This window comes from Rhyacophila brunnea, unplaced genomic scaffold (assembly GCF_057557595.1).
Source record: "Rhyacophila brunnea isolate RB1 unplaced genomic scaffold, BYU_Rbru_1.0 scaffold_14, whole genome shotgun sequence".
NCBI classification, from domain to species: domain Eukaryota; kingdom Metazoa; phylum Arthropoda; class Insecta; order Trichoptera; family Rhyacophilidae; genus Rhyacophila; species Rhyacophila brunnea.
The window spans coordinates 9,790,028-9,813,923 of record NW_028232796.1 but is presented as its reverse complement, the minus strand read 5'-3'; the positions used below and the strand labels follow the sequence as shown (position 1 = coordinate 9,813,923).

The 23,896-nt window shown below is 39.4% G+C and overlaps 1 protein-coding gene across 2 annotated transcripts in view; it reads right to left on the bottom strand.

The window, feature by feature from the left end:
* LOC147075589 (D-beta-hydroxybutyrate dehydrogenase, mitochondrial) overlaps nucleotides 1-23,896 on the bottom strand; it is a 247,599-nt gene that overhangs the window by 140,242 nt on the left and 83,461 nt on the right. For both annotated transcript variants that reach the window (XM_085941907.1, XM_085941906.1), the window contains exon 3: nucleotides 4,637-4,840. In XM_085941907.1, coding sequence (XP_085798033.1) covers nucleotides 4,637-4,840 — 204 coding nt within the window. The remainder of the gene's footprint in view (nucleotides 1-4,636; nucleotides 4,841-23,896) is intronic.

The following is a 23,896-nucleotide window of genomic DNA, read 5'->3' as shown; positions in this document are numbered from 1 at the left end:
TCGCGTATTTATTTAATATTAAAAATAGCCCTGCGAACTTTATTGAGTGCTTTTAAAAATCGTCTGTGTAAAAGAAAATTTAATTTTCTTCTTTGAAAACGTTAGCTATTTTAAAAACCCACAACTAAAAGAATCTTGTCAAATAAATGTTATTTTATAAAAAGACTCTAAAAAGACTTTGATCTAAGTGTCTAGATATGTCAGGGACTAAAAAGATATTTGACTACTCTTTGTCGCTTCAAATTGCGGTGGAAAATCAATATTAAATTGGAAATATAAGCAAGCCAAATTGAAACCTGAACTAATAGAGAAAACAACAAGAGGATTTGTATAGTAATATATCCATATAATTCGAACATAGGAACTAATGATTACCAGTCGCGTACAATACCAATACGACATTGCCGACATCATATTAAATGATAAATTATCTTCTTCTTCCAATTCGTAAGGCACTGTCTTCTCATTTTTCCGGGTTAGATGGGTTTGGTCCTGATGAAGTCATAATACATAATTTTGATTTTATCTAAGCGTGGTTATTTATGTGAAAGCTTAACTACTACAATTATTAATGTTTGGATATTATACCGTAATTAAGCCTCACGCCTTGTTTGTTCTCCCAAGATGCAAAACAGTTTTGTTAGTAGTTACCATTCAGCCCATTTGGCTCAAAGAAACGTGCCAATTGGGAGGGCAATAACTGTGTTCAACCAAATTGCTTCAATTCAATTCAATTTAATTCATTCATTTATTTTTTTAACATATTGTGGACATTACAAATTATAAGTTTAAGACGTTCACAACATGACATTTAGAAACAAAGATATATAAATATAACAGTATTACATAAAAAAAGAGATATATCAGTAGATGAATTAGATAGGTACAAGGAAGTACACCGGATGAGTTAAGCAGACCCTATTTTAAGAATTTATAAAACAAGATCCACCTAAACTCATTCTCACGTAGGTGGAATATATCAACACCCGAAGCAATTTCGTTGAACATAGTTATCACTCTCCCAATTGGCATTACCAGTGGCAGGTTGCTTCTGCACCTTGGGAGAATAAACAACTGATGGTCTCTATTTCTAAGATAGTTATCAGGGACACACAGGTCAACACTGCCCAGAATGGCAGAGTTCTCATTTATACCTTGTATAAGTCCCAATGATCCCAGTGATCCCAGTGATCCCAATTTTCAAAAACGGCTCCACTTCGAGAGCAGAAAACTACAGACCAATCTCGATACTATCAGTACTCAGTAAACTTTTCGAACGTATAGTATATGATCAACTTTACCCTGCTATATGTAAAAACATTAGCGAAAAACAACACGGTTTCATGCAACGCAGGTCGGTGGTAACAAATCTTGCTATATTCTCTAGTTATCTTCTTAATTCCATGGATAAAAAATCGCAAGTAGATACCATCTACACCGATTTTTCTAAGGCCTTTGATAGAGTTAATCATACTATCCTGATCCAGAAACTAGAACTACTTGGTATTCACGGAGATCTACTCCGCTGGCTTACTTCATACATTCACAACCGATGCCAAGCCGTAGTTATTGGTGGACACCGCTCAAACTTTATCTCTATTCCCTCAGGCGTTCCCCAGGGTTCTCATCTGGGCCCACTTTTATTCAACTCATATATCAATGACATTGGCAAGTGTTTTCAACACGCAAACTATATTTTATATGCAGACGATCTAAAGCTATACACGGAGGTGAATAGCCTTGCTGACTGCCATAGACTGCAAGAAGACATAGAACGCCTAACATCATACTGTGACCAGAATCTCCTTACTCTAAATGCTTCCAAGTGTCAATCTATTTATTTTACAAGAAACCGTACACAAATAAAATTTCAGTATGAAATTAACTCCGCGCCAATCCCATTCACTCCGGTAGTCAGAGACCTGGGCGTCCTATTGGATATAAAACTAAACTTTAATGCTCATATTGATCACATTGCACAAAAATCCTCAAAAGCATTAGGTTTTGTTTTGCGTACAGGTAAGCCATTCACCAACACACACGTCATAAAACTACTTTATTTCTCCTATGTACGCAGCATCTTAGAGTTTGCTTCTACTATTTGGTCACCCACCTATAAATCACAAAAAATCAGACTTGAAAAAGTACAAAAACGATTCATCAAGCACCTAAGATATCACAAATCATCACCTCCAACCCAAGTAACACAACATAATTCCACCAGCACACATAACTACAACATCAACTCCCTGGAATCACGACGCACTGTCCACGACATTAAATTCCTACACCAAATCATACATAACGCCATTGACTCGATCGAAATAGTGCAGTCCAGCATATGTTTAAATGTACCCCAGAAACGCACGCGCTCTCAAAAATTATTCCATATACCTAAACACAACACTAACTACGCTAGTAATGCTGTATTCGTTAGAATAATGACTACGTACAATAATTTTTTCAGCGATACAGACATTTTACACCTAACATTTGACACATTCACAAAAACAATTTGCGAAAAAACATACAAAACTAACTTCATACTACCGCAATAAATACCAAAGCCTACTCCCACGCACTCTCACCCATATATACACACGCACGTAAACACATACCTTATATTATATACTTATTTTAAAGTTGTTTCTTCTATCTCACTTTGTTTTAGTTTAATATAAATGTAATAATAAATGTGGAAACCCATTATTGGTCTTTGTATATTATGTAAAAAGTTGTAATATGTACTTTCAATGTCGACTGTGAGGTTTCCCAAATAAAATAAAATAAAATAAATAAAAATAAGTCAAAAAAAATACGTAGCTAAATAAAGATTTCTTCTAAATTGCAGACTGCAGTATGTAAGCATGCCTAAGAGAAAGTCAGTTGGATAAAGCCACGGATAGTATCCATACAACCTCAAGTAAAGGAGTCTCAAGAATTTCTTCTGTACCCTCTTCACCATAAGGTCATACTTCAACTGGTGCGGTGCCACCAACGGTGCGGTGGATATTCCTATAGTCCACCTACGTGAGATGAGTATAACGTATACGTAGATGCACGTTGTTCGATAAATTCTTACAATAGGGTCCTACTTCGCTCAATCAGCGTAATATTTCCTTTATAATAGTTATTATGAATTTACTCTTTACACTTTTTATACTAAGTTTCTTATACTGCTTCTTTGCTTTTTCATGTCATGTTGTAAACGTTTTAAAGTTATTGGTTGGGCTATTTATATTCCCATTCCATTTCCTATCTCATCACCCACCTCCTAATCCCACAGTGTTATTGTCACCAGACAATCTATAAGCAATTATGCGTCATTGGAGACTGTGTTGCAAAGAGACATTCAGTTGCATCTCGACAGCGGGCGTGTGCGGGCTTCTAATAGCTTTCCGTCGCTTAAGTGATTGACTCAATAGATACAGACTCATTCATACTCTATCATCATCATTCATACACCCTCACATATAACCCATAAAATTGTGTCACAAAGTGCGTGAGTGTACGAACCAGGTGACCCAAAACAATAATACCGATACTCGAGTGAAAGTTGAAACCAGACCACGGAACCATCAAATATCATCACAAAAGTCAGTGTCTGGCATTCTAATCCATCGCCTCCACCCCTAGATCCGACCTCCTCATCTTCCCTTAAAATAATTACAGTCCACTTAAAAAACTCAATCAGTTATAATTTGTAAAATTTATAAATAAATAAATTTCAATTTGTATTGCAGTAAGTACCTACCTACTAAAAATGTTTTTTTAATAGTACTGTTTAATACAATTTCCATATTTTTGTTCATGTCTTGTTGTGAGCGTCTTGAAATTGTAGTTTGTGAAGTTCACTATAAATGTAAATAAATAAATTGTAGTATATTGAACTAAGATAAAAAAAACTTTTTATATACAACGTTTTTAAATTTTCTGTTGGATTATTATGCTCAATATGGTCAAACGGTACTGTTCGGTTATCAGGAATACAGCGGAAAACACATTTTGAAAATAGCCGATAAACTGGATTATTTATTAGGTTAATCTAACCAAACCTAACCTAACCTAACTTAACCCAACCTAACCTAACATAAACTAACCCAAACTAACAAATAATCCAGTATATCGGGTATTTTTAAAATGTGTTTTCCGCTGTATTCCTGATAACCGAACAGTACCGGTCAAACGTGATATGAAGTAAATAAAAAACAAACAAACAAACAAATATAGAATACTGAAATGTCATTTTGACATTTCATTTTGATTTCCATAGTAACGCACGTATATATTAATAATTTAGTTCCTAGGACCACCTAATAGTCTTTTACTTTTTACGATTTTTTATGAAATAACTTTCCATACAAAACAGAATTAATTAACTGAAAATGAATTAAATTCTGCTTAAAAGAATGCGTTCGCATCGTGTTATGATATATTCTAAAAGTTTCAAATGTCTAGCTAGTCGGAAAGTTAGTTAGCAATCGATTGCAAGATTCGTACTAGACAAACAACCACCGGACAAAAAAGAATACGAGCTAATAAAAACGTTGTAATAAAATAATAATTTATCCCGCAGAAAATGTCAAATCGCGTACAGGTGATACAAAATCATTTACAGTTGAAATGTTTCTCTTACCTGTGATTCCGAGGTGACGTCCAGTTGCAAAGTCTTGAGCCTTCCTGAGCAGTCGTTTTTGAGCATCTCAGCGTCAATGTTTTCAGCCTTGTTATTGAACCCAGCGAAGACTGTGTAGCCGAGCTCGTCGAGTCTTCGGGCGAGTGCATTGCCAATTACGTTATCGCAGCCTGTGATCAGTACTGCCTTTCCTGCGGCGGTTACCTGTTGATTACACAATAAAAACAGAGCTATATTAATAACTGTTTACCTTTTTTACAGTTGCCTAACTATCAAAAAGCGTTTGACTATATGTATCGCTAGATTTCAAAATCAGCCAAGTCCATAATAGATGAATAGGAGAAAAACAGCTTTTTGTTTTCTCAAATACACAGTCACAGGGGTGAAAGTATATATTATTTCGAGTATAGAATATTTACAATTAATAAATTCCACATTTTGATAATGCAGAAATGTAGTAGTTAAAAGCAGTAGTTCTTCGGCAATTCACAAAAAAGTCAAAAATACCTAAAGGTGGACTTGGCTGATTTTGAAATGTAGCGACACATATACGATAAAACTGTATGTGAAAGGTAATTTTTTAAATGGGAATTCCAGCACATGTTACACATGGTTACATGTAAATTGTACGTAAAACATTTCACCGTGGCACAGTTCACCGTGAGCTTTCTTATAGGAAAGAGATGACCGTATACTATAAAGTCTCCACTATTATTAAATTCAAAATGAGAATTAATTCAATAATTTTCATAGCTGATTTTGGCAAAATTAATGAATTCAAGAATGAAAACCGAACCTAACCTAACAATTATTTTTTTTGCTGCTGGCTTCCTATAAAGTGTAAACCGACAAAAACCATATTTTATTTAGACATGAATTTTATGTCACTACTATACGACCCAAAGATGTTGGACTGTCTTTAATATTCACCTGCCTCCATCGATCCCCTTGCAACCATGGCCAAATCCACTCGAATGGAATACAAGAAAGCGATTACTCAAGCCAAAAAAGACTACTGGCGTAACTTCGTCACCATTGAGGGAGGTTCGGACCCCTGGGGTCCTCCATACCGTGCATTGAGGCTGGGACTCAGACCGACGAGCCTCTTGTGCGGCATCGAGAAACCGGGTGGCGGACTCACCAGTACTGAGTCTGAAACGGCTGCGGTCCTTCTCGAGGCCCTCATCCCACTGGATGATGAATCCAGGGATGACGACGCCATGAGGATGGCCCGCTTTGAGGCATCTCTTCCCATCGACACGGATCACTCATCGTTGCCTTCCGAACAGGAGATCAACCACATCATACGCACGTTGATTGCTGGCAAGGCCCCGGGCCCGGACTGCATTGACAATCTACTTGTCAAACGCACATGGGCCATCGCCGCGCCAGAGATTACAGCCCTCTTCAGTGACTGCATCAGAAGCGGCACGTTCCTCGACTGCTGGAAGAGGGGCTTACTTAAGGTAATCCCCAAAACTGGCAGCCGAGAACCGTCTAGCCCCAAAGCCTACCGCCCTCTAACACTCTTGCCCGCTCTGGGTAAAGTGCTGGAGAAGCTACTGTGCCACAGGATTGAAGCCCACCTGGAGACACACTCGCCGCTTTCCGATAAGCAATTTGGATTCAGAAGAGGCAAATCAACAGTCGACGCCATAAGGAACGTGATTGCCATTGCTGAAAATTCTCGCCGTAAATACGTCCTAGGAGTTTTCCTGGACATCGCAGGTGCGTTTGATAGTGCGTCCTGGCCTCTTATACTTCAAAAGCTCCGGCTGAAGAGACTACCAGGAAATTTGTTCGCGTCAATTCAAAGTTACTTCACCAATAGATCGATCGAGTTTCGAGTTGGATCAACCATAATAGAGAGGAACACCAGCATGGGATGTCCCCAGGGCTCAGTCCTCGGGCCCCTTCTCTGGAACGTACTCTTCGACGATCTCCTTAGAATTCCGCTTCCAACCGACTGTACTGTCATTGCCTACGCAGACGATGCGCTGCTGCTGGTCGAGGCCGACAGCAGGGCGAAGATTGAGAGCACCGTTGGCGAAGCCTTAGCATCAATTGAGGCTTGGGGTAGATTAACTAGACTATCATTCGCACCTTCCAAGACAGAAGCCATTGTCCTCAAAGGACCAAGACGACTTAGCTGTTAGAGACTACCCACAGTCCGATTCGGTGACACGAGAGTGAAAGTGTCGAAGATCGTAACCTATCTAGGCGTCAAAATGGACACAATGTTAAATTTCCTACACCATGCCGAAACCCAAGTCCATAAGGCTGGGGTGGCCTTTCAGAGGATCGGCCGCATGGCTGGTGAAGGATGGGGCTTAAAAGTAAGGGCGCTCAAGATCGCCTACGGCGCCATTTTTATGGGAATCGTGGCTTATGCCGCCAGTGCTTGGTGCCCGCGGATTCCCAAAAGTGTCAAACTTAGAATCTCTCTTTTAAGAGGACAGCGCATCGCGCTTCTGTCCATTACCAAGGCCTACCGTACTACCTCAACTGACGCGCTCCCGGTCCTGGCCGGCATTCTCCCACTTGACCTGCATATTCAGGTCAGCGGCGCTTCAATATTGCTCCTCAGGGGCGAGGAGGCCGACGTTGGTGATTTTCACCTCGTCCCCCCCCCTCGGCTAGCTGGCGAAGGAGTAGCATTATTGAGGCGCAGAATTAGACTCATGTCGCTCAATGCGGCCATTAAGACCTGGCAGCGAAAGTGGGACGAATCGACCAAGGGCCGGCACACATATACGTTTTTTCCAGACATACAGTGGCGAATGGAGATAACCAAATATCTGACTCCAGACCATTACACCAGTCAATTTGTGACTGGTCATGGTGGATTCGCTGGCAAGCTCTTCGAGCTTGGACTTGCAAGCCGTCCGACATGTCCATGCGGAGGGGAAATACAAGATGCCAACCACATCTTATGGGAGTGTCTGAGTATGTGCTCCGGACGGGAGGAAATGCTCAGGTCGGTCCAACCAGCTGTTGGACCCATCGGCCCATCCGACCTGGTTGCTACTAAGGCCAATTATCCTGCTTTCAAAAAATTTTCGGCGTCTTACTACGGGCGTGAAGATCTCTTCACATAAATTTTGCTGCCTGTATGATTAGCTTCGTTCTTTAATTTAAAAAAACAAGTAGGTTCATTTTCTTTTTAGTAATTACCATGTGCTTTTTCTCTCCCTGGCACTTTGCATTAGAGTAAACTCAGTAAACTCAGTCAGAGCTCACTTTGAGCGTAGCAATCTAAGTCTTAGGCATCTTCTCCCAGGACACTCCCAGGCCAATTCTTAGATGCTTCACATCACCAATTGACGGGTCCCGTGATACTCTCGATTAAGACCGAGGGTGGTACGGGGCGGGTTTGGTGGAGGGACTTTAACTTCAATGTCTTTAATATTTCCGTATATTTCCGATACAACATGGCACGGTGAAGTGTAATACAGTGAACTGCATACGTACAAGTTTCCGGACACGGTTACATATATCATCAACAATCTATATAAAGAATAGTGTATTTTCTGTACGTTTCCAAAGTGAGAAAGGAGTCTGTCTGATATGTATTTTATCTCCGTACTTGTTCAAATGGAGAGTACGTAATATAATCTAAAAATATCTAAATAATTGGCGCGGCAGTATAAAAATAATTGGTGACCAGAAAATAAATCAATTCAGATTCGCCATGACACTACACATAGATTTTTTTATTTATTTTTATATAGAATATTATTAACCATGTCCTTGCTTTTTCGTACAAGGTGGCAACACCCAGGCTTTGAGAAAATCACATAAATATATTGTGTTCTCACCGGGAATCGAACCTAGAGCTCCCGGATAGAAGGCCAGCGCCTTACGCATTGCACCACAAGAGTCACTCACTACATAGAGCTGTAACACCGGATAGAGGAAGAGAGCCGCAAATACGATCTTATTATTAATAACTTTTCCGACTGCCTTTCTACAAGGCATGCTTACTTTTCACTCTCTTGAATCTCGTCGGTCTCTTCTTCTCTTGAAACACTTTTGCTTGTTAGCGCGAGGGATGGTTTCCAATCCTGGTGTCCTAATAAATTTGAATTTACATTCGCCTGCCAATTTCCTACGTGGTCGCAGCCAAGATTTATTCTGGATCGGAACCGTTTCCTCGTGTCAAGCCTATCAGGCACCATTAGCGAGGAGTGCAAGATTAGTAATTGCGCTCCCTAAAGACATTGACATTTTCAGTGATGTACTTGCATTTTGTTTTTGAAACTTTATTTTTCTGTATTAAATTGTACATAAGTTTTGATTAAAATTGTTTTTCTGATATTATTATTATTATATTCCAGATTGTAATATTTGTTACAATGTAAATCTTATGTTGTGTACGTCTTGAATTGAGATTTTTTATGTCCACAATGTTTTGTATTCTTAAATAAATAAATAATATGAATAATACCAAATATAATAATCATTGATCGGGCTAACCTCATACACGCATCAATAGTACACTCCATACTTTAGAAACATTGAATGAGTTGTATATAATGGCATCGACCATTAGTGGAAAATGTGGATGTGAAGCAGAAATAAGAAAGCGAACACAAATTGTCAAAGATTCGATGATACGTTTTACCATTAAGGCTAATGTTGAGGTTTCGTGGCTAGGCGATGCGCGGATTGCGGGTCGCGGGTGCAAATGACGCATGCCGAACGAAATATAATTTGTCATATAAATCTAACATGCGAACATCGTGTAGCTCCCGGGTCTTTTGTGCTTTAAAAATCGAAAAGTCATCCGATTTTGAAAAAAAAAAGGTTTTTCTGTTTTGGCTCATGAATGTCAACCTGGTGTTACCAAATTTTTTCGAGAGATTCCTCCGGAAAGCCGTAAAATCGGAAAATCTTTTTGAATGTTAGTTTTTTGATAAAGTGTCGCGAGAAAGTGTTTCAAAAAAGTCGGTTTTTGCTCCCAGGCGTCGACGGAAGCCCCCTTGCATTCAAAGTCGTCGGAAAGTTTTCGGAAAATCTCAAGGTTCTTCGTGAATCGAGTGAAAACCATTTTTTTTTGTCTTTTTTTGTGCTATTTGTGACATTGTGAAGGCCCCCTTTAGGCTATAGTAATAAATTGTTTGTGGGATACCGGCGTATGCGCCTTAAACGTTTTGGTGTTTGTCCGAAGAAATTCGGTTCAGACCAACCGATTCTAGCTCCAAAAAACCATAATTTGTATTGTACCATTCCCCGAACACGTGCAAATTATTCATGTTTTGATTTGAACGATTTCCAGAACTTTCTCGAATGATCTGGAAGAATCGAATTTTGAAGTCCGCATAGCAAATACATTTAACTGCAAATCCTTCTAGAAGTTTCTCGAAACTACTGGAGGAAATCGAAAACTTCGAGGGACTTTTTTATTAATAATATTACTTGCATATATATTTTAAGTTTAAATTTAATTTAGATTATTTTATTGAATTGAATAGTATCATTTATAGTTTTCTTTAATAAAGAATATATATTTTATATATATTTTTTAGAAATATTTTTTTTTTTTTTTATAATTCTAAAAAAGGATTTTTTAAATAGTTTTTAATATTTTTAATAATATTTTTTTTAAATAACATTTTTTTTTCTTTCTTTAAATATTTTTTTCAATAATTTGAAAAAAAATATAATTTTTTTTTTACTTTTTCTTTTACTTTATTCATTTACTTATTCCACTAATCTTATATATATATATATTATAATAAGCTTCTCCACAGCAACTCCACAAGAAAAGCAACGGCATGGGAAAACCTGCAGTCGATCCGCCCCCGGGAGGGGATAAGCCAATAGTTCCCGAGGACTGGTACAATACGCAATCCGACCCCTCCTCCGAGGACTCTAACACAGATGCAGTGCTTGACACCACCAAATCCGAAAAGGAAACGGTGAGAACTAGGGCAGAGGCTGCCACAAAGGCGAAAATCCTTGCTCGAAAGGCTGCGGATCTGATAGCGGAAAAAATCCTAGCGGAAGCTGCCGTGAAAGCCAAAGCATCCGAACGCCAAGCGGCCACAGAAAGAAAAGAGAGGGAAGAGGCGGCAGCCACCAAGGCCAACAAGAAGATCAAAAAGGTCAGGAAGAAAAGACGTTCCCTGGCTGAGGAAATACCACAGGACTCCGAGGAAACCCCGATGCCAAACGCCAAGAATCCAAAGAGCGTTGCCCCCCCCGGAGATAGGATAGCCGACTTGGATGTGACGGACTCCCAAAACGGGGCTACTAAGGTTGCTCAAGCAATCCAAAGAGTAAAAAAATTACTCTCCGGCGACGGAAATATCCCCGCATCGACAATTAAGGCTATAACAATGGAACTGGAGGCAGTCGTCGCGGAGACTTGGTCTCTCGCAATCAAGCTTGAATCCAGCAAAGCCATACTGGAAGATCGTGCCTCCTACATAAACGCGGTTGCCGCTGCCACTGGTGACGCAGTCAGTGAAGGAACCAAGTATTCTTGGAGCGACGTCACTCGAAAAGGCGCCAAGCCGGTCAGACAGACTTCTCCGGAATGGCAAATTGTGCCACCAACAACCGCCGCAAGGCCCGGCGTGTTCTTTTTTCCTACACAAGAAGGAATGGAGTCTCCGGCCACTAAAGAAGTCGTCAAGAAAGCCATCGTGCCCGCGGAACTAAAAGTCCAAATAACGGGCTTGAGAATGGTACGTGGAGGTGGGGTAATCATTCACCCCATAACCGAGGAAGAGGCCAAACGACTGGCCGCCGCTCCCGGTCTAAAGGAGGCCGGTCTCCGAACTGAAATCGCAGGAAAAAGGCTCCCGCGGATAATTGTATTCAACGTGCCGGTCAAGACGATGGAGGACGACCTTAAGGAAGCCATTAAGGCCAACACTCAAGAGGTCACGGGTCTCCTCTCGGAGGCATACCGCCATGTTAAACTGAGCCACAGGGCAGGCCCTAGAATCGGGAAATGTCACATGGTGATATCGGACCCGGCAAAGGTGAGGGAAGCGCTCATCAATGACGGGCGCATATATATGGGATGGGAATCCTTCCCAACCAAAGACTTTTGTGGCGTCGTCAAGTGCACAAGGTGTCACTTATACGGCCACATGGCAAAGAATTGTTCGGCGAGAAGCGCCACATGCGGCCATTGCACCGAGGAAGGACACGATAGGGCTGAATGCCCTAATATTAAGGCCCCCGGAAAGTGCTCGGCCTGCGCCAGGCACAAGAAGCCGCACCAACATGCAGCGATCGACCCTGATTGCCCAGCGCGCAAGTACGCAATGGCACAGGAGCGGAACCAAACGGATTATTCGATTCAATGATTCGGTTCGGTCAGTTAAATGCGGGCAAAGGGAAGGCTATAACGGCGGAGCTGATCAAGACGGTTCGGGAAATGGACATCGATTTGGTCCTGGTGCAGGAGCCTTACTCCTACGGTCCCAACCTGGGTTTCAGTGGGGGTTGGGTAATGCACCACGGCCTGGGGTCCATGGCCTGCATCTTCGTTGCGAATCCTACCCTAGTGGTGCTACACCTTGCCCACTTGTCGAGCGAACTCTTTGCCGTAGCGGAGGTCTCCGACCGATCGGGGAACTCCATTGTGGTGGTCTCTTCTTACTTTAAATTCAGCGTAAACATCCTGAAATGCGTCGAGCAGCTCGGTAAAATTCTGTTTGCATGCCGCGGCAAACAGATTATAGTGGGAGCGGACGTCAACGTTCAATCATGGCTGTGGGCCCCCCGGGGGCCGCGGTCTGGCCGGGACAATCCGGCGCCCCTCGAGGAACTCGTGGCAACTCACGACCTGACGGTGGTGAATAACTCTAATAGTCCAGCCACATTCTCTACCAACAATGGGGAATCTCACATTGATGTCACTTTGATATCCACTGGTTGGAAATGGGTGGCAATGATCCGTGGGGCCCTCCCTTCCGCGTGATGAAGCTGGGCTTACGGCCCGGAAAAGTCATGTCGGCGGTACGGCGCCCCGACGGATCGTTCACTAATAGCTCTGAAGAGTCCGCCACAGTCCTGTTGGATGCTCTTATCCCGCAGGACAACGAGTCGCTCGACATTGACAACGACCGATTTCAGCAGCTTTGCGTCTATGCGCTGCTCTCCTTAAACACCCCGCGATCCGCAGCCACTACCATGTCCGAACTAGGGATCCTGTTTACCAGCCTCCCGATTGGCAAAGCCCCGGGGCTTGACTGCATAGATAACGTGCTAGCGAGAAGGGCGTGGTCTCTTGCCTCACACGAGATCACGCAACTCTACAAAGAATGCATGAGTAGTGGCATATTCCCCGACTGCTGGAAAAAGGGTCATCTCACGGTGATCCCCAAAGCCGGCAGTCGCCCTCCTTGTGACCCAAAAGCGTATAGACCGATTACGCTCCTTCCCGTCTTCGGGAAGATATTGGAAAGATTGATAAACAGCAGGATTGAGTCCCACCTGTCGGAAAACTGTCCAATCTCGCAAAGACAATTTGGGTTTAGACCCGGAAAGTCCACCGAGGATGCGATTTGCTTTGTGATCGATTCTGTGGAAAGCTCTGGCAAGGACCTCGTTGCCGGGATTTTTCTCGACATCGCGGGCGCATTTGATACTGCGTGGTGGCCCTTGGTTCTGGCAAAGCTTAGGCTGAAACAGATCCCCGGGGACCTCTTTGCCTTAGTTCAAAGCTACTTCAGCAATAGGAAGATAACCTACGACTCCGGCCCCAGCCTGATTTACAGGAGCACCACCATGGGGTGTCTCCAGGGCTCCGTCCTGGGACCCCTTCTGTGGAACATTCTGTTTGACGACGTTCTGTCCCTGCCACTGCCTCCGGGCTGCACGCTCGTTGCGTACGCCGACGACTTGCTCCTGCTTGTTGAGGCGACGAGCCGACCGGCACTTGAGCGTGCAGCCACGGACGCCTTGGGCAGAATCCTTAATTGGGGGTTGCTGAACAAGCTGACCTTTGCCCCGAGCAAGACGGAAGCTGTCCTCCTCAGGGGTAGTTCTCGGGTCAACATAACTCGACGGCCGCCCACGGTTCGTTTTGGCCAGACCTCAGTGCGTTTCTCCGAAAGGGTTACGTATCTGGGAGTAATTCTTGATGACAAGCTGTCTTTCGTTCACCACGCCAAGATGGCCGTCTCTAAGGCCAATTCGGCCTATCAGAGAATGGCCCGAATGGCGGGCAGCAATTGGGGACTTAAGCCTAGAGCCCTTAAGGTTGCATACGGCGCAATTTTCATGGGAATTGCCGGTTACGCCTCCAGCATTTGGCATTCCCGAGTAAACTCCTTAACTCTCGTGAGACGCGCACTATTAAGCGAGCAGCGACTTGCGCTGATCTCGCTTACCAAAGCCTACCGCACAACTTCTACTGACGCGCTTGCCGTACTCGCGGGGGTGCTACTCCTCGATCTGCACGTCCAAGTCAGAGGATCGATCACCCTCCTCTTGAGGGGGATCAGCACAATACTCGCCGGTGTCCATCTGACACCACCGCAGAGATCCGAAGACGTTCCTTACAGGAAGACTGTAAGTGACATTGTGTACAAGACCGCATTTGCGGCATGGCAGGCGAGGTGAACCGCCTCCCCCAAGGGGCGGCACACTTACCTTTTTTTCCAGACGTATTCTGCAGGCACCAAACTAGAAGACTCCAACCTTCGCACTGGATTAGCCAGTTCCTCACCGGCCATGGCAACTTCGCCGCCAGACTCCACGAGTTTGGCTTGATAGTAGATGGGCCGGGTTGTACCTGCGGGCATGACCACCAAGATGTTGAACACATCCTCTGGGATTGCCCGCTTATGGAATTCGAACGAGCGGAGCTGTTTGCCAGGGTCCGTCCTCACACGGGCCCAATTGGTCATGGAGATCTGGTAGCAACCGAGGCCAACTTTGCGGCATTTGAGAAATTTGCAGCGTCGTATGGGGAGCGGGATAGTCCCGACTCTTCTGTAGACTCATCCATTTCAATTCGTGACACTCAGTATGCGGGTACACAAAGCGCTTAACGTCAGCGGACAGCAGAGCCAGTCAAAAAGAAACATTTTCTTTCTTAACTTTCTTCTTTAAGCACTACGGTGCATGGTTGTAGCATCAGTCCCGTGCGGCTCCGTCTCGGGACGGAATGAGCACTTAAAATCACTTCTTTCAGACACGTTTAAAGCGTCATAGAAAGCGCCCGTGCATATCCACGGTTGTGCATATATGACGGGTGGTGGTGGGCACTTTAACGTATGTTCTATTCCTAACAATAATAATATATTCATTGACATGTTTTCTTTTTCAAGTAAATGGGTAACGTTTTTAGTCATCTTTACACGATTTAAGAATTAATACCCCCGTCGCCATCACGAAATAAATTGACGTATTCACACCTCGACGTTCGCTCTCCGAATGCCAGCGAGTCCAAAATTTTGTCGCGCCTATAGTTGAAAATTATTTTCCGTTTCACTGATGTATCGTCTTAAGGATATGGAAGGATTGAGGTATCTCAATAATTGGTATGAAACTTATGCTTATGTAAATATTAGTCATGTATTCTGCGAGCAAGAGAGCAAAAGGCAATAGATACTTTCGAAATGTGGTGTTGAATACAGAATACAGAACAAAAGAGTCAATTATCCAGAGGCTCTAGATAATAGAACGATTCTCGACAGTCGACAGCAAAGCAGAGAAATGCGTCGGCACGCTGGAGTCACCTAATAAAGGAGTTGTTTGGAGGCAGCCTTCATTCCGTCTTGTGAGAAGCAGATAATTGAGAGGGTTGGAGAGTATTTTAGTCGCTCACAAGATGACCGAGTTTAAGGGTCGTCACGATCATAAGCCATGAGGAAACGTCAGAGAAGAGATTGAACCCTATTGGACGTTTAAATAATATGTACGAAATAAAGAAACTATGCCCGTCTTGAAAATTTTTACCGTTTGTTTACTTATACACATCTAGTCTTAATGACATTTCACCCTGTTAAAAACGCTAAATTATCATTACCTGTTTAATTGTCAGATATTACCTTAACCATCAAGCCGTCGAATAAGATGACCGTATTTTTGATACCTTCAACGTTAAATATTAAATGATTAAATACTTTGGCCAATATCCCTTAAATTCTCATATGTTTATAATAATTTCATTTTATATTCTGGTGTAGTTACTTAGATAATCATGTGTCAAAATCACAGAACAGATAATAAATAGAATACCGATAAGCAATATTCAATACGGCGCATGGTGAAGCAGGCTTTTGAATGTGTGAGTGTCCTACGAAAATGAAGCATGCATTATGCATGTGCAATAGTGTGTGTAATACACCAACATTAAATGAGTGTAAATGCATAAACCGAGAGCAGTTTTTAGTATTCGACGTAAAACTTATTCTTAACACGTGTGTAAGTTTAACCCAGATTCTTCCTTACTCGAGTCGGTTACCTGCTATCGCCTTACCCGTTGTGTATTTCAGTTCCCATTATTTCTGAGTTCTCTGGTTAAAATACATAGTTATGAACCTATTTACTGCCAAACATTAGATAAATTAAAGTATTTTCTTCTAATTTATTTGATTTATATATCCATTCGTGGAATACGAGACAGCAATTCCTAATTAATAATAAATGTCAAGTAAGGTTTTTAAAAAAGTTCAACCAATGTGTGCCACCCGTGCTCACGTATGGCTGCGAGACGTGGACCCTCAACACGAGAGATGTCCAAAGGCTAAGAGTCACACAGCGAGGCATGGAGAGGTGCATGTTGGGCATCATGCAAGTAGTATTCCAAATCTGGATGTTGCCTCAACGTCAGGAAAACCGTCATGCGGTGCCCAATCCGTCGATATTTTTTCAATTAATGAGAGCGATGTACTTCAGTTTATTAAAAAAACTGAAGAATACTCGCTCTTTGGGACCTGATTATGTTCCTACATTTTTTTTAAAGGGTTGTATTGACTTCGTTAAAGGCCCGCTTTCATATATATTTAATCTCGCAATGGAGACAGGTATCTTCCCGGAAACGTGGAAGATGTCGAAGGTTACTCCAATCCATAAGAGTGGTACAGAGTCATCAGTGGAGAATTACAGGCCGGTAGCTGTTCTCTCTGCACCAGCAAAAGTTCTTGAGTTGATCATGCACAACATGATTTATCCAAAAATTGAGTCATTCATAATAAATGAACAGCATGGATTTAGAGCAGGCCGATCAACGGAAACTAACCTGATGGTATTTACCGATTATGTGTCATCGGCACTGGATAGAGGCCACCAGGCTGACTGTTCTTACAATGACTTCTCGAAAGCATTTGACAAAGTCGATCATGACATCCTGATGGAAAAACTCCAACTTATTGGATTGTCGGATCGATTTTTGAAACTATTCGGGAATTATTTTAGGAACCGTCAACAATACGTATCGTACGGCCTTTATCAGTCACAGACCTTTTACACATTTTCTGGTGTCCCTCAGGGCTCAAACTTAAGGCCGTTGCTGTTCACGATTTTTATAAATGACATAGCATTGGTAATAAAAAATGCTATGTTTATGTTGTTCGCTGATGACTTGAAACTCTTTTTGGAAGTTGTCACCTTGGACGATTGTCGTCAGCTCCAACTTGATATAGATAATGTATTAAATTGGGGCAGGCGTAACAAACTAGAATTCAATATTGATAAATGCAATCTTTTATCGTTTACCAGAGCCTCAAAAGTGTTGTTTTTCCAATACTCGATGCATGGCAGAGTTCTGTCACGAATATCATCTGTAAGGGATCTTGGCATTACGTTTGAGAGTAAACTGACATTTATTAGCCATATAGTTACCATTTGTAACAAAGCGTTTAAAATGTTGGGCTTCGTCATGCGTACTTCCCGAGTCTTTTCAGATGTTACGGTATTAAAACTTTTATTTAATTCTTTAGTTCGAAGCAGACTTGAGAGTGGGTCTATTGTTTGGGCACCGCACCAGTTGAAGTATGGCCTTATGGTGGAGAGGGTACAGAAGAAATTCTTGAGACTCCTTTACTTGAGGTTGTATGGATACTATCCGTGGCTTTATCCAACTGACTTTCTCTTAGGCATGCTTACATACTGCAGTCTGCAATTTAGAAGAAATCTTTATTTAGCTACGTATTTTTTTCGACTTATACAAGGTATAAATGAGAACTCTGCCATTCTGGGCAGTGTTGACCTGTGTGTCCCTGATAACTATCTTAGAAATAGAGACCACCAGTTGTTTATTCTCCCAAGGTGCAGAACCAACCTGCCACTGGTAATGCCAATTGGGAGAGTGATAACTATGTTCAACGAAATTGATTCGGGTGTTGATATATTCCACCTACGTGAGAATGAGTTTAGGTGGATGTTGTTTTATAAAATCTTAAAATAGGGTCTGCTTAGCTCATCCGGTGTACTTCCTTGTACCTATCTAATTCATCTACTGATATATCTCTTTTTTTATGTAATACTGTTATATTTATATATCTTTGTTTCTAAATGTCATGTTGTGAACGTCTTAAACTTATAATTTGTAATGTCCACAATATGTTAAAAAAATAAATGAATTGAATTGAATTGAAAATCACGTGAAAGGACCGTAAGAAAAACGAATGGCTTAGGAAGCAGACAAGAGTACGCGATGTAATAGACGTTGCCAAACAGCTAAAATGGAGATGGGCGGGGAACATTGCTCGCCAAAAAGACGGCTGCTGGACAAATGCCGTCATCCAATGGTACCCAAGGGGTACGAAACGGCCACAGGGTCGCCCTAAAAGCTGAACGAAGACGAACTAATAAAGTTCGGCGGAAATACGTGGCAGCGAACGACACAGGACCGAGAGAGTTGGAGAAAGCTTGGGGAGGCCTTCATCCAGCAGTGGATAGACCCCGGCTGATGATGATGATGATAACTGATATATCAGTTCAATTTAAACGTGCTTAAGGAGGACATGTTTTTATCAAAACAGTGATGGAGTGTGGTGATCTGCCGGACATTGTGAAAATTTTCCGTTAATTTGTATAAATTCAATAAAAACGACATGCTTATTATTCACAATTAAGTAATAAAGATAATTAGGCGGTATATTTTAGAATTTATGGATATTGGTTATTGTAGTGTCAAATCAGGCCGATAGATAACTTATTTTGGTGCGTCTATTGTTATGTAAACTTAACTTTCATCATGGTTTTAATGTTAACGCAAATATAATCCGGTGTCGTTTGGGCATAACCTGATAACTGCTTTTTTGGTCATTTTATGTTAAGAGTAAAAATTGGGTCACTATAGTATTATCTTCCATTTGGTAATAACCCGATATTTATATTTCACTTAAAATGCTCAAAACGCTATTGTAATAATATGATGATATGTGAACAAACACAGTGGTTAGTTTGGTCAAAACATGACCAATGACCTTATCATAGTTCGATCACTGATAAGTGACCTTATTTTCCTAATTAGTGAAATAATTGACAATCTAAGTATTGCCATATTCTTCTTCAGTTATTTATTTTAAAATGTTTTTTTCAATTTTAATCAAAAAAATGAACTGAAATTTATGTGGGCAATTCAAAGCTTAAAATGGCTCTCCTGTAAATTCAACATTTTGCAGTTAACATGTTATGCCCAAACGCCACCGAATCTTAACTGAAGAATAACCAAATTATTAAACTTGTTATATTATACAATATTTTTCTCAATCTATCAATTTTATTTGACAAACATCAATTAGATTATACATACAAAAACATTGTTAATAATATAACAACCATCAAACTTGATAACGGTAATAATAATGTATACACGATGTACCTACCTATAGTAGTATTGTATTACTTAAGAAACAGTTTGACATTGTAAAGTTAAAAATAAGTTTGAAAGTAAAAGAGTTGACAAACAAGTAATATAAGTTAGGTATTTAAATAATTTTGTAAGTGTTAAGTATTTATAAATTTAAAAGAGTTTTTCGCAAATAAAAAAGTTAATTAAAAATAATTCTCCGCGATTTCTTTAAATAACATCTTTTGGTTTTCGAATTTTATCAGATTACAAAAGAAAATGTTGATGGTTATTTAAATTTTATTGCCTAATTTATTAAATTCAATTACTTATGTACCTATAAATGAGTATTAGAAAGCTAAATACGTTCACAACATGAAATGGAAAATAATTTAATATGAGATGTCTGTTTCCAAAAACCGACTAGCCTACAATTCAATATATATTCATACACCTACACTACATTTCATCATAACACAATATATTTCCTGATAATGGTCTCTGTAACGAGTCCGAAACTTTGAGGAAAGAAAGAAGAAGTAGACGCAGTGAAAACCCAAGAATCTACTTTAAACGTTTTCCAAACTTTGGTATGTATTCACCTAGTGTTACATAATATGCGAATGTCTTTTTTTTACAATAATTATCATATTTAATAAACTATTTCTTTTATTCAACGGATAAGACACAAGGTTTGAAAATGTAACATTATATTATACTGAATATACATATTTTGAAAATATCTCATGCATATACACTTAAGAAAAAATCATTTCGTAGAAATTTGTAGAAAAAAATACGACGACCGACGGGTCTTGAACCTGTATCTGTTGCATTCGCGCCAGTATGTTTTTCCAACGACAATAAATTATAATATTTTAGAATAATTTTAATCATTGTTTTGTATAAATTAATACAATACCTACATCAGTATTATTATACTGTTTTTGTATTTCCTTACTGCTGAAACATCCTTACAATTTTTTGAATCTAGAAAATAAAAGTAGGTCGTAAAAGTTTAAAGAGGGACTGACATAATTTGTCATCAAAAGTAAGATAAATAGATCCCTCTATTATTTCTAAGACTGTATCGGTATATTGTACATATGGAAACACTGTATTTTTGGTATCATGCTTGATCCTAAGAAGATCATAATATGGCTCTACACAGAGTGGTGGTTGCAGTGGCGAAGACTCAATACAAGGCGATTATTTGAAGCCTACCTTCCTAAGAAAAATATTTTTTAATTACATATTGACTTATTTATATAATCAATTATAATATATTGTATAAAATAATTTATTTTGCCAACGAGAGATGCCATATGTGTAGGAATGTGTTACACAGATAATAAAAAAACAGTCTGCAAAGGTTTTAAAAAATATACCACAGCGCGTCATCTGTCTTGACGTAAATAAAGGTCGGATTATGTTTCAAATAATTCTCATTAGTGTGTACCTATTCATTAATAGTGATATTATCTTCTTATTTCTCATAAGTATACCTGACAAGTGTGTTTTTTTTCAGATCTCCACAGCCTGCCTCTTTCCAAAAGTCACCCTTTGCCACTGGGAGGTTGTATTGAAAGATATTTCTTTTTTACGAGGAATGGATTATGTGCATACTCTGGGTCCAAACACACATTGAAAAACAAAATGTGAATATTTGTTAGACTTGGGACTCGAATCAGAGACCCACGACATTATAAGTCGATGAGGTAGCAAATTCGACCATCGCGGATGTTGAAATTAATATAAGTGACGCTAATCTAATATTAGAAAAATAATACATTTAATATAACTAAAATTAGAAATATATATAGGTAAATATACATTTTCTTTTATTGTGAATATAAAAGAAAATGTTATTATTAATAAAAACGAGATTCCTATCTACGTTCATATTACAAAAAAAAATATTACATTACCTGAATATTTATTTATTTTGGAATCATTTGAAATTTGATATAAGTAGTGTTTTTTGTTCATAAAAGGATTTCATTTGTTTTCTGAAATAAATATTATTTTTGAAATAATGCTTGTAATACTATACCGAATTTTATTAGAAAATTCGATGAGGATTTTCAAAATGTAATATTATTATTGAAGAAATTAGACTTACTTCAAAATACCGACCAAGGAATTAAAAAAATGAATTTATTAATGGCATTTGAACAATATAAAATTTTAATGCTTTTAACTATCAATTTCTGCTGGAAAGATTTTTTTTAAATTAAAATAAAGCACAATATAATATATTCTATAACCTAATAGTGATAATAATAGAGTTCGCTAAAAACCTCAAATGGAAATGGGCTGGACACATAGGTCGAAGAAGGGACAGTCGTTGGACAAATCTAGTCATACAGTGGTACCCAAAAGGTACAAAACGTCCGCAAGGTAGACTTAGAGGCCGCTGGATCGATGGAATGATTAAGTTATGCGGAAGTACGCGGCAACGCAACGCACACGACCGAAAAATGTGAAATCAGCTTGGAGATGCCTTCATCTAGCAGAGGATAGATTCGGGCTGATGATTATGATATATATATATATTATAAATACATACTTATTATAATATATAAACATCCAACGTTTAACCTAATGGCAAGTATAAAAGCGCGCGCCTACTATAACGTCTGGCCGTTACAACTTGATTATATTATACTAAATGTAGGAGCCAGTTGGTATGGTATACATGTGTGGGGCTTAGAGAACACACCTACATAAAAACGCAACCACAAACGGCGTTAATGATAGCGTGCGGTTCATCAATGGTTGCGTTTTTTTTTAAAATTATTAATAACCATGTCCTTGCTTTCTCATACAAGGTGGTTAATAATTTTTGAACAATCACAAACACCCAGGCTTTGAGAACGTCACATAAATATATTGTGACCTCAGCGGGATAGAACTCGGAGCCCTCGGATGAGAAACCAGTACCATACGAACTGGACTATGGGGACCGTGTATTTTATTGACCTGGCCATTAATTTGAGAGTAGATTGATTGCGTGAGGATGATTAATTTCATACATGCGGTGCTTACATACACTGAATATTCTTAATTGTAGACGTGTATATGAAATTTGTAAAGAATTTTATAGTAGCACAATTATAAAATGTAGTAAGAAGATAGGTTATTAATATTACATAAATTTTGAGATAATAATAGGGAGAAATTAATATAACTCAGTTAAATAGGGCTTTCCGGAGATTTAATATATAAATTGCTCGAAAGGTGTCTACAAAACAAAAAAGGTTAGGAATCACTGTTACAGGCTGATAATTATTTGTTTTTGTTATTTATTATATAGAATCGAAATGAGCTTAATATAAACAGTAAAAAGCTCGGTATTGAAATTTCTAGTTCGTTGTATTATTATACAGCGAATAAAAAAATGTTGCCATTAAAAAGAGAACTTGTTAAAAGCTTTGAAGTATGCGTTACAGACATCAGTGGCAGTAATACCTCATTAAAAATCGTCCTTTGATAACAGCTGGTTCAATGAAAAGCTCATCAGATTAACAAACGAGTCAGTGGAAAGAGTTCATGGGATTTGTTCAAGTAACAATATTAAAATGGTCGTGTGGTTATTTACATTTTTTTTAAAAGCTAACTAATTTAATATTTTTACGTGATGTATGTTTAAATTGTCAAATAATTAGAAATATTTTTTTAATTAAGTATATAACATATATTTACAAATATTCTTGTGTATTGTTGTACAATTGTGTTGAGTAGTTTCATTTATTTTCATCTTGCTTTTTATACAGTTGACCTTTGGTTATATAATAATATAATGGTTAATTTGATTTTTAACTGTCTCAAACTCTGAAGTGTACTCACTGGATATTTAAAAAAAATATATGACAAATTTAACGTTGATTTTTACAAATTAAACAATTCAATACATTCACTGATGTATTTAAGTTTTATACTATTCCATTTGAGTGGTGTTTTGCGACCCGGGTTTCGCCTTTCGGCATCTTCAGACACTATTTGCAGTCACCAACAGGTAAATACACAATGACCATGACAGTGACTTTACCTGTTCGTGAGTGCACATAGTGCCTGAAGATGCCGAAAGGCGAGACCCGGGTCGCAAAACACGACTCAAATGGGATAGTACAAAACTTAAATCCATTAGAATTTAAATTCATTTTCCATCAAGAGTATACGTTTTATAACTCTTAATACTCTTTTTTACACCTTTTACTACACTGATACGCCTCTTTTCCTTATTACCATGCAAACAATTCGATTAAATGATATTCACTTGTATTAATATAATAAGAAAACAAATAGAAAATAAATGTAAAGAAAATATTTTTAAAACATTACAACACAACACATTACAACACATACTCTACCCTCGGTTTACAGTGTTAATATTCACTAATACCAATAAAATATTCTCTTTATGTTGTATATTGACGTGTTCAATACCTCAGTTGAGGCACACAATTATTATAGTAAATGAATGATCAGCA